Source organism: Echinops telfairi, unplaced genomic scaffold (assembly GCF_000313985.2).
Source record: "Echinops telfairi isolate 266 unplaced genomic scaffold, ASM31398v2 ScPeMD7_60;HRSCAF=208, whole genome shotgun sequence".
NCBI lineage: Eukaryota > Metazoa > Chordata > Mammalia > Afrosoricida > Tenrecidae > Echinops > Echinops telfairi.
The window spans coordinates 37094136-37110644 of NW_022103958.1; the positions used below are offsets into that span (position 1 = coordinate 37094136).

At 47.9% G+C, this 16509-nt stretch overlaps 1 protein-coding gene across 1 annotated transcript in view; it reads left to right on the forward strand.

The window, feature by feature from the left end:
- Positions 1-15731: 15731 nt before the first annotated feature.
- LOC101653583 (calcitonin gene-related peptide 2-like) overlaps positions 15732-16509 on the forward strand; it is a 4024-nt gene continuing 3246 nt past the window's right edge. Inside the window, exon 1 of the mRNA XM_004711618.2 lies at positions 15732-15817. Within this exon, the coding sequence (XP_004711675.1) occupies positions 15732-15817 (86 nt within the window). The remainder of the gene's footprint in view (positions 15818-16509) is intronic.

Below are 16509 nucleotides of genomic sequence, written 5' to 3' on the forward strand. Positions count from 1 at the left end.
TGTATATGTGGTGTGTGTATGGTGTGTGTGGTGTGTGTGTATGTGTGTATGATGTGTGGTATGGTGTGTGTGGTGTGTGTGTATGGTGTGGTGTGTGTGTGGTGTGGGAGGGATGTGTGTGGTGTGTGTGTGTGTGTGTGTGTGTGATGTGGTGTGGTGTGTGTATGGTGTGTGTGGTGTGTGTATGGTATGTGTGGTGTGGTATGTGTAGTGTGTGTGTGGTGTGTGTGGTGTGTATATGTGGTGTGTGTATGGTGTGCGTGTGGTGTGTGTCTGTGTGTTGTATGCGGTGTTTGTGTGTGGTGTGGAGGGTTGGGGGGTGGAGGGGGAGGTATCAGCTAAAACCTTTTGACTCTTATTGAGCAGCAACCAAGGTCTAGAATGTGCTTCGTCCAAAACAGTTCCCTCGATCCAAGTGGGAATTTCTATTTAAATTTAATAAAATTGCAAAAAGGTTCTTGGCTACCCTCCCAATACCAACTGCTCAAAAAATACATGACTAGTGGCTACAGTACCGAAAGCATTTTCACATTCCCGTCATTCCAATGTTCTGTTGTGAGCCCGGATGGTGTCTAAACCACAGCCACAGCCATCCAGTCAATGCTGGCTCATAGCGCCCCCTGTGGGTTTCTGAGACAGCGACTCTTCACAGGAGTAGAAAGCCCCGTCTTCCTCCCTCAGAGCTCCTGGCAGTTTTTGAACTGAAGACCATGAGGATCGAAGCCCAACCTGTAACCACTACACCAGCAGGGCTCACTTAATAAATTCTAAACGATGTTAAATAGGTATGTACCTAAAAAATTGCACACTCTCATTTAAGCATTCCCCCACACTTCTCCTATATGACGCATTCATTTCAAATGCCAGGTGTGGGGGAGACTCCGTTGCATAAAGAAATGATGACAGGACTTGCCTACAAGTCCTTTCTATTCTCTGAAGTTGGCCTGCTTTCCTCTTTCCACCTCCAGGGCAGTTCTAGCTTCCCTATCCTTTATAGCACCTAGCGGCTAAGGCGCTCAGCAACTAATTGGAAAGCCATTGGCTGAACTCATCAGGCTCTACAGAAAAGTAGATGTGGCAAATCGGCTTTTGTAAATGCTTACAGGCCTGGAAGCCCAACGAGACAGTTCCAGTCTGTCCTGTATGGTTGCTATGAGTTAGAATCGACTCAGTGGCAGTGGGGTTTGTTCGTGTATTTTAGCCTAATCAAATGATGATACTCCCACAGTTTAGGCTGATTGACCACATGCCCTAGACTGATGATCATTAGGTGACTCGAGAATGTATTGTCCACACCAGTAATCTTTGGAAAGTGAACAAGAGTGATGTTAGTAATGCCTGAGATACCAGGTACACTGGGTTCCTAACAGTATGCTCCAACAAAGTCCCACAAATTGGGTGCCTTCAGGTTGACTGTGGAGATGATTGGACAACTCTTTTTAATAGAATTGAACTACTGAATTGTATGATATGTGAAATATATGCCAATAAGACAGTTTTTAAAAACATAACAAACAGAAATATAACTGTATTGTCTCACAGCTCTCAAAACCACAAGTCCAAATCAGGCATGCTGATTCTGCTGGAGGGCTCAGAGAGCAACATGCCGTGTGTCTCTCCTTGTGTCACATGGTATTCTTCTGTGTCTGTCCCTGTGCATCTTCTATTGTATAAGCATACTAGTGGAACTGGGGTGATGACCCACCCACTCCAGCATGAGCACCTGTTAACCTAACTGATAGCATCTTCAAGAACTGACACCCAAACAAAACCATGTTCATAAATACCGGGATTAGGACTTCAAACACCTTTTGGGGAAGACACAATTCAATCCACACACCAGGTATAACCCAAGATTACCCAACTGGTTTGATGTTTATCAACCAGGAGTTTCCTGCTGACCTTTGTCTTTAATCTGTTGGTCAATGAGAGATGCCAAGTTCGTTTGTTTAGGCAGGAATTAGAGCATGATTTCAGTGAGCTTCAGCCATCCTTAACAACACATTCCTATACTCATAGGCATATTCCCAATATTTATGTTACTCATTGAGTTCATATTATTTACAGAGCCTTAAATAACAGAGGTCTAACCAATAATGCCAAGGAAGCCTAGTGGTGTAGTGGGTTATGTGTTGGCTGTTAACTTCAAGGTCAGCAGTTCAGACCTACCAGCCACCCCTCCATGGGAGAAAGATGAGGCTTTTTATCCCGATAAAGATCTATATTCTTGGAAACCCTATTTAGAGTTGACTCAACAGCAGTGGGCTTTGTGATCCAATAATGCCAAATGAATGCGTCTCCATTACCGATCCAGCTGCTTGATATTCCACCATGAGAACACTATTTTGGTCAGGACTTTGTGAAAATGCTAAATGACTACTTATGGATGAAACATTAGAAAGTCTTCATAAGGACAGAATTCATATCCGCAGTTAGATAAAGAAGAGAACAGCAGGAAGAGGGACAGGACCCACATCCAAGGGCATAACACCACAACCCCCCCAAAAAAAAACACACCGGAATTGTACTGGGCAGAGCAGAGCTTTGTAGCACACATTTTCCCCACTAGGTGAGCATCAAGCAACTTGCTCTAAGTTAGTGCACCCAGTAGCGTCACCTGGGAAGGTTCTCTCTGGTCACGGTAAATATTTTCTTAAAAGCAGTTTCTCTTAAACCTCATTTTTTGTGATGGCTGATTTAAGGTAACAGGATAAAATTTTGTTTCCTGCTTGAGCAAAATGCCACAGAAACTGTGTGATGTTGAGCACAGCTTACAAGGACAGCTCTATGGGAACAACCTAAGTGTATGAGTGGTTTTTCCTCATTTCAGAAAAGGTGAAATGTTGATTGATGACAAACCTCATTCTGGACATTTGTCAACTTCCCAAATGGATGCAAATGTCAACTCGTAGTGCATTTGGAGCTTGTTCCACCAGGTCAGACTGTTAATCAAGCTCTCTAGTTAGAGGTTCTGAAAAGATTGCATAACAGTGTGCAAAAAATTTAAAAAGGCCTGATTTGTGGCAGACAGGGTACTGGTTTTGCCACCATGGCAATGCACCTACTCACACAGCCATCTCAGTGTGCCAGTTTTGAGTGAAAAACAGCATGCCTCTCTTGCCCCACACACCTTACTCATCTGACCTTGCTCCATGCAACTTCTCTTTGTTTCCATGAATACAGAGAGACATGAAAGGACAGTGACTTGACAATGTAGAAGAGGTGGGGGGGGGAAAGGGGGCGGGGTTCCTGTCAACTACCCAAACAGATGAGTTTGAAAAATGTTTTCAAGAATAGAATTGCAGATTTGACAAATGTATTAAGTGTAATGGAGAGTACTTTGAAGGTGATACAGTTGTTTTGTAAAAAAAAAAAAAATTTTCAATACATAGCTTTGGAGGGGGGAAAATCTGTTTCATTGAGGTCATCCTTATCTGAATTCCATAACAAGAGAGTCTAGCTTAGCCACAGCCATCATTCAGGAGGAAATTCCTAAAGTTTGGCCCATCATTTTTGTTTATTGTAAAAGCAAGTTATATCCATTTCATACCTATACTTTAACCCCGCACCCATTCCAACTCATAGTGACTCCATCGGGCAGGGGAACACTGTCCCAGTGTACTCCAAATCCCAATCCATTCTAACTTGTAGCGCCTCTGGAAAGCGGGGTAAAACTGCTTCCCCCAGAAGCAGGCTGCTGCCTCCTTCTCCTACAGAGTGGCTAGTGGGTTCAAACCAGTGCCCCTTCTGTCAGAAGCAGAGCTCTGGCTGTGTCTTCCATCCCTAAAGTATACCCCAAGCGAAAACCAAACCAAGCCCCCAACCATCGTGTGATTCCTGACTCATGGTCACTTAAATTGAGGAATTAAGGAACATTCCGTCTTTGGCAATCTTCCCTGGGCTGCATTAGCAGAGGAGGGCTGAGGCCCCTCTGACGGACTGACGGCGCTGATGAGATGTCCCCACCCTCCATATCCCTTAGGGAATTAACTGGGGGTGGGCTCTCCGGAGTCAGTCTCTCAGGACACAAAGCCTTCCCTGTAATCATTTACCACGTCCTCTGCGTGCTCCGTTAAGAGAAGGGGCTCTTCTTGCGTTCCCTTTCCCGATGCTTGCTCACTGAGCGACAGAAAACGATCAATATTGTTTGTGCGTGGCTTTTACCCTGACAGGATATTTGGGGACACAGGAAGTGAAAGGGTTTGCTGTTTTGTGGCTAGAATCCCATCTTCAATGTGCAGGTGCAATGGGTGCCTGGATTAATGTCAACACCCTGTAGAGGTGCCGACATTTCCGATGAACAGGAAGGGCTTCATCCCATCTGAGAGCTGTGTCCCAGTGAACGTTCTTTCTCAGTCCTTGGAAACCATTCCTCCAGAATTCGCCCTGAGAGGGCAGGGTCAGCTCTTGTGGGCTCGCTGCCTGTTCCTGGACAGCTGACAACCCCCACCCCACCTCACCCCCGGGCTCTGGATGCTCCCCCTACAATGCTCCCCCAGCACCGAGTGATGCAGCCAGCACAATGTTTCCGCCTCTGCCGCTCCAAGACCTGAGACTGTGGCGCGTGACATCAGAATGGAGGGAATGCGAGGGTCTGGGATGGAAAGCCCCAAGTGAAAGTATCAATTATAAAGTTACACACGAGATATAGCACATGCCTGAGTAGTAAGAAATGGAAAATGAAGTGTGGCCTTTGCCCTTCTTTGGACATTCATAACCACAAGGCACCAGTAGGCCAAAGGTAAAATGAGTGGAGGATCATTTATGTGCCGACATCGGAAGAGGTCTTCCATCAATAACAAAAAGAAGAGCGTTCCTCTCACTGATAGATGAACCTCCGTGATTAGAGAGTCATTCCTTTGGCTTAAGCCTTAGCAGTGAGAGCCTAGGAATTATCAAAGTCCTTAGATACGATGGAGAGAATGGTGTTGGTGCACGCTTAGTAGGCTGCGTCTTCCTAGCAGGCTGCGTCCAGACAGCCTTACAACTGTGGTCTGAATGCACATTTTGCCCAGTGAGGTGCTTAGTGTGAGACTTGGTAGGCAGGAAAGAGCTAGTGCTTTCTTCCTGCTCTCTTCTGTTTCCTGCAGGCACACGCACTCAAGCAGTGGGGCCACGGGGCTCTGTGGCAGCATCCCATCTTTCAGCACCCTGTGGGTGCTGAAAAGAAGTGGCAGGAGCATCAGAGATTCTCCTGACCACAGGACCACCTCCATAGGGTCACCATGCGTCAGAACCACCTTGATGTCACCTAGCAACCATAACGACAACACGGTTCAAGCCCCTGGGCACCTGAGTTCTCACCTTTGTGCTTGTCACAAGGGTAGCATCTTCCAGAACATCAAACTTGTTTTCATTAAGTGCCTAATTCCCTGTACAAAGTTTCTTTCTGCTTAAAATACCTAAAGTTGCTTCTGTTTCTGGCATTGAATGGGAACCAGAAGCAATGTGTGGAGATCCACTTTGGGAAGGTGGCATGACCATGAAGTCCAGTTCTACTCTACCACACTGGGGGTTGTCATGTGCCAGAGTCAGCCCTGTAACAGCAGCTGGTTCTACTCCGCTAGGACCTATTTAACATAACCGAGAAAAACCTCTTTTTCAAATAGGATTACATCTATAGGATAAGGGTTAGGACCCCAACACATAATGTAGAGGGAGAGGGTACAAAATTCAATACATAATATTTTCAATATCCTTCTATGCCTGGGAAAGTTGGTTGTTAAATAAGAAATACCAAAGAAGAATTGGTGCATTTGAAATTATCCTGCTGGTGGAGAATATTGAAAGTACCATGGACTTCCAAAAAAACACACAAACCTGTCTTTGAAGAAGTACAGCCAGAATGCTCCTTAGAGGCCAAGGATGGCAAAACTTCCTCTCACATACGTTGGACACATTGTCAGGAGAATCAAGCCCTTGGAGAAGGGCATCATGCTTGGCAAGGTAGAGGGTCCGTGAAAAAGAGGTAGGCCCTCAACAAGATGAATGGACACAGCGACCACACAATGGGCTCAAACATAAGGACCACTGTGAAGATGCACAGGACCAGGCAGTGTTTCGTTTTATACACGGGATCGCTATGAGTCAGAACCAATTTGACAGCACCTAACCCCAACAATTGTTGAAAAGAAATCAGTCATTGGTGCTCTTATTTGATTGTGCTTCCAGGTATACCCAGGAAAGCTGAACCTGGAAGGGAGGGGTCCTCAAAGGGCCTTCTTAAGATCTCCGTGGGTGTCACTGACTGGCTTTACACCATGAAAATCCGTGGAAGGCATGAACATCTCAAGCCACACCAGCTTTGAAGACCGATGTCAGGTTTTCTAGGGAATGAAAACAGTCCTGTTCATGCCCTCAGAGCCCTGTTCACCAAGGACTTGTCCCTTGAGAACTGAACTTGCCCTATTTCTTGGAATTTCTCCTGACCATTGTACTCTTGAAAGAAACTATAAGAACACCCTCCCCTCTATCAGGCCTCACTTTCCCGGGGGCTTCCCTGAAGCCACACAGAGCTGAGAACATAGCCCCTGACTAGCTCATGTGTCACACAGTCTACTATGACCCTTCATGACCATCATGCCTCGGTTTTCTCTCAGTGTCGATGGACTCTCCCATCACATTCAGATGGGCGTGGCTCGAATTGTGTCCTCCTTCCCAATATGTCAACTTGGCTGGATCATGATTGTCAGCAGTTAAGCAGTGAAGCAATGACATAATTTGGCAGTTGTGTAATAATCCCTCAGGTGTGGTATGATCCGATAAGCCAATCAGATGTCAGAGGATTACAAATAGAACACCTATAATCCTATCACAGCCCAGATGGATGTAAGCAAGGTTTTCCTGGGGCAGGGCCTGGACCATCTTCTATAAAAGTAAAAGGAGAGAGCAGCAAGCAGAAAGATAGGGACCTACCACCACCAAGCAAAAGAAAGGCTGGGGGCATGTCCTTTGGACCCAAGTCTCTGTGCTGAGAACCTCCTAAACCCAGAAGAAGATTTGTGCCAGAAACACAGAGATTTCCAAATGACACTGAAGCCATGGATGCTGAGTAAAGACAAAGAATCTCCTCCTGAACTGTGAGCAAAAAAAAAAAAGCAAGCTTCCCCTAGAGCTGGCACCATAAATTTTAACTTCTAGTCTCCTAAACTGTACTTTGGACATATTGTCAGGAGAGGCCAGTCCCTAGAGAAGGGCATCATGTTTGGTGAAGTGGAGGGGCGGTAGAAAAGAGGAAGCCATCAATAAGATGGATTAACACAGTGGCTGCATCAGTGGGCTCAGGCATAGGGACAATTCTGAGCATGGTATAGATCCCTGTAGTGTTTTATTCTGTTGTGTATAGGGTCACTATAGGTCAAAGCCAACTCGGTGGCAACTAACAACAACAACAACAAATGGTGAAAGAATAAATTTGTTTGTTAGAGCCATCTGCTTGCAGTATTTCTGTGATGGCTGCACTAGCTAACTAAGACACTGGTCTACCTCAATGGGCAATTTTCTGTTTGTTTCTTTGTTTCCCTGATGACAAGCTGTTGTTAGGGATTGAATTTTGCCTGCACCACCCCCTCCCCCAACCCAAGAAAGGTATGTTGAAGTCCTAACCCCTGGTACTTGGGAATACAGGGTCGTCCTGGAGTAGTGTGGGTCCTCATGCAATCTGAGGGGTGGAGTTAGAATAGAGGAAAACAGAACAGAGACAGAAGAAAGGCGGCCCCTGTGGTGGTGACAGGTGCAGGAAATGAATTCACACCATCACAAGTCAAGTGCTTGGGACTACTAGAAACAGGAAGAATAAGGAAGCCTCTTTCCCTCCAGTCTTCAAAGAGAGCCTGGCCCGGCTAACCCCCCAAAGTCATGTTTCTGACCTTTAGAACTATAAGACACAGCACATTTTTGTTTAAGCTTTAAGCTGTTGAGTTTGTAGTACTTTATTTTGACTGCCATAGAAACTGTATAAAAACACTTCCTAGGCCCTCCCTCAAAGCTGATAGGTTCCTTTGTCCTTTGTCATTCTACAGAATAACTTATCTCAGAGTGCAGTATCTGACTTATCTCAGAGTGCAGTATCTGACTTACCATCACAGAGTGCAGTATCTGACTTACCATCTCAGAGTGCAGTATCTGACTTATCTCAGAGTGCAGTATCTGACTTACCATCTCAGAGTGCAGTATCTGACTTATCTCAGAGTGCAGTATCTGACTTATCTCAGAGTGCAGTATCTGACCTACCTACCTTCCCTTTTGTCATAAGACAGAGGTCAGACATGCTTCCACCCTCCATCTTTCTTTGCCTACTCTGACACCAACCATCCTTCCCCTGGCACTCTATTTCTCCTCTGGGATGGATAATTCATCACAGTGGCTACACAGAACTCACAGACAATACTTATGATTAAGGGGTATTTGTTAGGGAAGTTAACAGGTTACAGGATTAGTAAACAGTAAGGATATAGTCCTTGGTCCATAGTAGGGCCTCTCCTCAGGCAGTTGCTAAATCTCTCCTCTCTTCTTCTTTCCTCTCTTCTCCCCTCCCCTCCCTTCTCCCTTTCTCTCTCTCTCTCTCTCTCTCTCTCTCTCTCTCTCTCTCTCTTCTTCCTCCTCCTCCTCCTCGTCATGTGGTTCCTTTGTGGGCCAGAAAGCCAGCCTATCTACTCTGCCTCATAGTCTCATAGTCTGGGCACTGCTCTTGTGTTCTATCTCCTGGTCTCCTTGCCTTAGCCTCTGGTCTGAGCCTGGCTCCTTTGCTCTGCTCCATGCTGCAGCCTATAGTGCCTCTGGGTTTGGCTTCTGCCATGTCAGACAGAGATTTCAAATAGGCTCCACCGGTGACTCTTCTTCTGATAGTCCTGGAAGTTCTCTCTCTGTTTCCATGTTGGCTCTTACACACAGAGAAATGGATTTGATGGAGGTGTGGTCTGTCTTCCAGCAGACCATATAAACAAGGAAACAAAGGGTGTTGACTTGGGTCACACTTTCTACTAAGGTGAAGACTTACGGAGAATACATCCCACCTTAATCCTGTAACAAGGAACTCCCTGCAAAATGGGATTATAACTATAGGCATGGAGGCAAAACTTATGAAATTATAAAGGGTTATGGCTAGAAGGGCCATCTTACTTGACCACATCTCACATTCTAATAAGCTTAGGTTTGAGTTGTTTTTGTTTTGCTGGGTTGTTCCCTCCTGGGGACCAAGTGAACATGGAAGTGCACAGGTTGTTGCTAAAGACAGCTACTGTGACGTGAGCAAGAAGTGATACTTGACAGCCTCGTGGGAAGAAAGGATATGGAGTATCTATAAAATATAGGAGTTACACCTCAAAAAGGAAAGGTAGCCTGGTATAACCTTGTTTAGGGCTATTAGCTCTCTACACCTTACAGTTGCTGAGAACCACACTATATTAATTGATATTCTTGTGTTGGTCATAATGAATCATCAACAAATGATATAAGTTATATAGTTTTATTCTTTTTAAGAAGCCAAGAAGAGTGTCCAAGGCATTTTATATAAATTGATATAATTTGGCACCAGTAGGGAAAAGATTTTGCTGTATTAAAAATAATAGTCACCACTTTTGAGAGTCAGCTCCATGCCAGGCAATATGTGAGGTATTTAATATACATTTCATTATTCTACAGAGACCACAGCATGGCCAGACCTGGACCTGAGAGGGTTGGGGGATATAAGATTTGTTCTGCTGTGGTCTTGGAAATGGTTTAATTTTGCGTACTAAAGACTCATCAATTGCCAACTTTAAGTTAAATGGGAAATTCCCTTATCTGTCACGTATTGTTCGTTAACAGTGCCCATGAAAGAATTGTCCTTACTGAGCTTTCTGGTACAACGGGAAGGTTCCTTCTTCCAACTCCTTTGCTCCACAAACTAATGCTCTCAGCTTGGGAGGGGAGAGTCATTTAGGATCCTAGGACGCTGAGCCAAGGAAGAATTTTAATCATCTCAGAGGGATCCAACCTGAGTAATCCCTTGACGTCACTCACTGAGTATGTCCCCTCGCAGAGTGGACAGTCTGGCCCTCAGCCACCACACTCAGCTCTTGCCCTGGCAGCTGAAGCCACCCTAAAAATAGCCTGTGGACTTTGGAAGTGACATCTCCTGATGCCTGCAGCAAAGAAGGGGTCTTGGGGGGGGGGGGGGCACCGCCTCTAGGCAGTAATCAGCTCTTCTTTGAGAGGAAGGCAGGGGCAGGGGTGACAGATGCGGGGAGACCACCCTTCCTAAGAACACGGGACCAGGAAAATCAGGCAGCCATCTATTGCATTCCTTCTGTCTGCCTTTAATACTGTTTCTCATTCCGGCTGTGTATTTTGAAAATCACTGTGTGTGTTTGTGTGTGTGCGTGCGCACATGCGTACGTGTGCACGCTCGTGTGCGTGCAATGGGGAGCACTCTTGTCTGATCGTGTCACTCCATAGAATAATATATCCTTCCTCCTTCATGTTCCCTTATCCCCTCAGATACACTTTCAAAAAACAATGGTCCTTACCAGGGCTCACGGAGGAAGCAAATAGTGAGCAAGCTGGTGTTAGTCAAAGGTACTGTAAAGACAACCTGAATTAGAAAGGAATTAGGAATCTCTCATGCCAACAGGCTCGTTTCACAAACATAGAACCGAAATCCAAATGATTTCTTCAAAGTTGTTGCTGCTGCTAGGTACTCTCTAGTTAGATCCAACGCACCAAGGCTGTGCGCCACAGAATGCAACCGCGCCCTCCCGATTGTGCCTGTATTGGAGCCGCTATTACAGACATAGTGTCAACTCATCCCATGGAAGGTGGTCCCTGATTTTGGCTAATCCTCCGCCAAGCATCATATCCTTATCTAAGGTTTACCTAAGGATAATATGTCCCAAATGTGGGAGACAAAGTCTCCGCATCCTCTATTCTAAGGTGCTGTATTCTAGCTGTATTTCTTCCAAGATAGATTTGCACTTCTGGAAATCCCCAGTCTAGTCAATATTCTTCACCGACACCACAATTCAAAGGCAGTCCTTCTTCTTTGGTCTTCTATTTTCTTACAGAAGGCCACTTACAGCTTCTGCAAACATATGCGATGACGGAGAATCCTCTGACGTGGGTCAGGCACACAGTGCCGTCTTTGCTCTGGAACACTTTAAAGCACTTGCACAGCACATGTGCCCAATGCAGCACACTGCTTGCTTGCTTCGCAGCCGTTTCCATGAACACAGGCTCTGCATCCAAGCACAATGAAATCCTTGACAGCTTCTCTTCTCTCTGCTTATGATGATGCCGTGTATTGGGCCACTGGTGAAGGTGTCCGCTTTCTTTACATTGAGTTACCATCTGTACTGAAGGCTGAAGTACTTGATCTTCATCAGCCAGTACTTGAAGTCCTTCTCAGTTTCAGCGAGCAAAGTTGTGTCATCTGCATATCACAGGTTGTTAACAAGCCTTCCTCAAACCCTCATGTCAAGTTCTTTTTCATAGAGCCCTGCTTCTTGAATTATTTGCTCAGTATATAGATTGAATAAATATGGTGAAAAGTTTCAACCCTGATACTTAGCTTTCCTGATTTTCAGCCATGCCGTATCTCCTTGTTCTGTTGGTTCAGGTGCAGGTTCTGTAATGAATGAATCCTCATTCATGACAATGTACTTCACAATTTGCTAAGATCCACACTGTAAAATGCTTTCTCATGGTCAATGCAACACAAGGAGACACCTTTCCGGTATTCAGTCAAGGTCATAAGCACTGAGCAGAGATTAGAAGCCCACATCTTAATTCCCACTATCCTTTCTATGAACCCCCATTGCATCCACTGTGAAAACAAAGCACTCTATAAATTCAACCACAGTTTCAGATAAGCAACACATAATGTGAAATATAGGAAGTCATTTGAATTTTTGTTTGTTACATCATTGAAGCGTTTTCTATTTTTGTTTTCTAAATACTGCTATGAATCCGGCTTGGGTTTCATTCTTTCGCAATGTACTTATCTTAAGTGGCAACACCAACATTTATTTTCCTGCTGCAAAACTGTCCGTCTCCCAAAAGTTGGTCTAGGAATTATAAATGATTTCACCTTGGTCATTGGTTCTTACAGTGGTTCTCAACCTGTGGGTCTCAACCCATTTGGGGGTCAAACGACCCTTTCACAGGGGTCACCTGATTCATAACAGTAGCAAAATTACAGTTATGAAGTAGCAACGAAAATAATTTTATGGTTGGGGCTCACCACAACATGAGGAACTGTATGAAAGGGTTGAGGCATTAGGAAGGTTGAGAACCACTGTCTCACTACAATGATCATTGGCCTTGAAGCAGGCAGACATGGCTGTAAACTTCTGTAAGTGAGTGAGTGCCTGGATCCAGGGGGCTAGACCACTTGCCCCATGTGGCAGCCAGAGAAGTTCAGGTTCTCAGGAAGAGCCTGGGAGAGAGCATTAGTAGCTCCTCTCAGCTACTTCCGTCTACTCTCCCCTTGCCATGAAATGAAGACAGTAACTACTGAAGAGCACGAGATACGTGATGTTCATATCACATCCGCCCGCGGTGGAAGGTCTTACAAAGCCATTGCCCCATTGCCATCTCGTCGATTCTGACTCCCTGCGGTCAAACCGGGGTAGAGAACCCAGCCATGCTCCCGCTGCGAGGACAGTGTTTTGAACTGCCGACCACGCGGATCCCAGTCCAACACAACCACTACACCACCAAAGCTCCCTAGACACCCAGGAGGTAGGTGTTCGTGGGAGCCTTGGCTATATATAGGATATACATATCATATATATATATATATAGGATATATAGGGTCGCTATGCGTTGAAATAGACTCAATAGCAGAGAATTTGGCTGGTATTTCGGTGGGGCTGGCGGGGCGGGGGGCAGTGCCCCCTGGGAATGTCAACAGATATCTACCCAGGGCTCAAGCTTAAGAACAATTGTGAGGGCGGCACAGGTGGTTTGTTCTGTTGGGCACGGGGTCGCTCTAGGTTGGGAGACTCCACTGGGTGGCACCTAACCACAAGGACAACCTCTCACATTCCTTTGTTCTCTCCTGTGCAGCCAAGCAGCTTTGAAGCGGAACAGCCGGAGGCTTCTCTCCTGCCCTGCCCCACCACCCCCGGCCACAAAGCTGGGTGTTCCGGCTTGGCGGTCCCAGAGCCGGCTGTGGGACCCGCGAGAGGCTTCGGACCGTGAGCCCTGGAGTGTGACTATAGGAGAGTGTCCTATTCACACGAGACTGGGGGCGGGGCTGGCAGGTCCAGGTTGGCATCTTCGGGTTTGCAGATGGGTGGGGGTGCATGGGAGGGTGGACGCGAGAGCGGGAGCAGTCAGTGCCAGCGGTTCGAAGAAGGTCACAGTATGTAAAAAAAAAAAAAAAAGAAAGAAAAAGAAAACCTGAATGGAGCAGAGCTGTACGCGGCACCCTTAGGGGTCCGGCGAGTCCAAGTGCCTCCAGGACATCTACTTCGAAGGCTCCAGGTGGTGAGCCAGGCAGGGCTAGTGTGAGCTTTGACCTCTGCTGCCCTCACTCCGCGACCGTGCCAAACCCCCTCTTGTCCTGGAGCCGAGAGCGGCAGGTGGCTGCTAGACCGGTATCCTTCGAGCGCCACTTAAGCATCTGGATAAACAGAAGCCCGGATGAGGAGGCAGCTGTGCAAAGGCCTCAGCCCGGCGGGGAGCGTGGGGTGACGGATGGCTGGGGAAGCAAGGAGGTCAGCTCGCAGGTTTCCACGTCGGAGCAGAGTCCCCCTTCCCACACCGCGGGGCCCAGAGAGGTGGGGGGATTGGAAAATGCCGTTTGCCATCTTCCAAAAGCCACTTGATGGGTGGGATTCTAGACCGAAAATGGAGGACAGTCACCGAATGACTTCCTTTTCCCAAGACCGGAGTGTGGTCTCCCATTTCAAAGATTCAGACCTGGGGTCTGCGATGCCCCTGGAATCCCGGCGGCCGAAACGCTGCTCAGGTTTACCGGAGTCCCCTCGGCTCAGACCTCCCAACTCCTTCTGCTCAGGACGTCGGCCCCTTTGTGGGAGATCGAGAGACCCCTCATCTCGGAGGGGTCTCCTAGTGTCGACAGGGCAGGAGGCTGGGATCAGACTCAGGAGAAGCAAATGGCACTGTACAGGAGGGAGTGGGGCGCATGGTCCAAACTGGGTGGTACTGACTCGGCCGAATTTCCTGTGCAATCACAATTCTCTCAAGTTCCCACTCACTTTCCGGAGATGTGCCTCACATTGGTCTGCGCCCCCACCCCCGATTTCTATCAGTGACCTCATTGCAGATTGGAGAGGGGCTGTTCCTGCAGGGTGTTCCGGGCTCTAGGAGCCCCAAGGGGGTGATGCAATCTGACTGGGGCTTGGGACCCTGGCACCCATTGGTTACCCAGAGCTCGGGAAACACCCTCCCCCCCCCCTCAAACACACACACCCCCGCCCCCAGCCCCACACGGTGGTAAAGAATAAAAGCCGCCTCTAGAGCTGGGAAGCCTCACTCAAGACCAACCCCAATTGTGGCCGCTGCTCCGCACACCAGCGCTCTCTCAGGAAGGAGGCCACCGCTGTTCCACGCCAGCCACTGCCAGTAGGGAGAGCCTCCCTACTCCCGCTCAGGTGTGTCTGTCTTTCTTCCTTCCCTCTTTGAGCCTCAGTGTAGCTCCTGGTTCATGTTCCTGCCGAATGGTTCCCCTGGGTCTCTGTTGCTCCGTCTGTCCATCCGAGGCTCCAGCCCCACCCCCACCCCTGCCCCTCCCCACGGTGGAGTAGTCCCCACCAACACCGGACTGTGCATCGAGTGCGGAGCGGGTCTCAGGGGCAGCTTTCCAGATAGTGGGCTCAGAGATCGAGGCCGGTGCCTGGTGTTCCCGGGTTTATTGGTTCAGAACCTGATCCAACATGTATGGCTTGCAAATGAGCACAAGGAAGGGCAGCATCCCACCCCACCGGCAGCTAGCACCAAGAGGTCAGGATCTCAGGTCTGACCTTAGAGTTGCCAGAGGTGGGAGCTACTGAGCTGAGCTCTGGACTTGAGCGGAGGCCTTCTCTCGCGCTCTCTTCCTCCAGCCCCCGCCCGTCCCCAGGCACTGATGCCAAAGCCCCACACTGGGTGGGGTGTGGACCGCTCTGGGCTCCCCAGACACCCAGGAGATAGGTGTTCCTGGGAGCCTTGGCGACCTTGTGGGTTAGGCACTGGGATGCTAACGGAAAAGAAGGCAGTTCAGACCCAGCAGCAGCCACTCCATGGGAGAAAGATGAGTTTACTGGATCTGGAAGAGATTTTTCTTTTGAGTCTTGCAAACCTGATATAGGGGTCGCTATGCGTGGAAATTGACTCAATGGCGGGGGATTCGGTTGATGTTTTGGTTGGGGTGGGGTGCCCTCTGGGAATGTCGATAGACATCTAGGGGAGGAACGGTTTATTTTTTCACTCCCGCGGGGCTGGGGTGGTATTGGGGGGCCTCTGGGAGGGGAACATTAGAACAGAGGTTCCCACCCAGCGGCTCTAAGAGGGCAATGGGGGTCTACCATAGCCTTCCCGCCTCTGGCTCTCTGGACGCCCCAGCACTGCACCTTGCCCCAGCACTGCACCTTGCCGCTGAGGAAACCAAGGAAACCTCTGAAACCAGGAGTCTGGGAGTTCAGGAAAGGGCAGAGCTAGGGAACAAGACCGAATCCCAGCGCTCAGCACTCACAGCACTTTGAAGTGTTTCAGGCGATGGCCTCATTGTTCTCTTGCAGAGAGGAGTCATGGGTGTCCAGAAGTTCTCCCCTTTCCTGGCTCTTGGCATCTTGCTCCTGTACCAAACCTGCAGCCTCCAGGCGGCACCTTTCAGGTGAGACAGCACGGCAGGAGCGCATGCGCCTGCCCAGCCACACTGCCTCCTCCCACCCCACCCCACCCGGCCCTCCCCCACATTGTGTGCAATGTTTGACTCCGCTCTGCAAATCGACATCCATGTGTCTGCATAGATATGTAACGTTCCTGACATGGAGGATGTGAAGCCCATAATTTACCCATATGAATAAAATAGATCAGACTCCTTGTTAAAAGTTTTCTATAGCCCGTGGAAGATTGAGGCTCTCAAATGGGCTCATGACTTTGTTGTACTCTTGTGTCTGCAGCCAGCCTGCTCGTCCAATTAAGCATGATTTCAAAATGGAATTGCATATCCCGTCTGCTATTTTGTCAATAAGTGTGCTGGGATTATATCTGACCTGTGAAAGACTGTTAGTCTATTTCACACCCTCGTGCAAATTATACGAGTCAACAGAAAACTTCTTTACACGTCTATCCTAATTTTCAATTAATATCATTTAATCTGTGATGTCTGTGTTTAACACCAGAACACTTGGGCCTGGGTCCCCAAAAGTCAGCATCTGAACCCAGAAAGTTCAGAGCCCCAGGCCCTGCACACCTGGGAGTCGAGCCAGCCACCTCCTATGGGGAAGTGAGAGAGACCAGGAGGTCGGGCTGGGGCCAGGCAGGGGTCTTAGGTCTGTCTGCATTGGCATTGCTTCCTCTCCC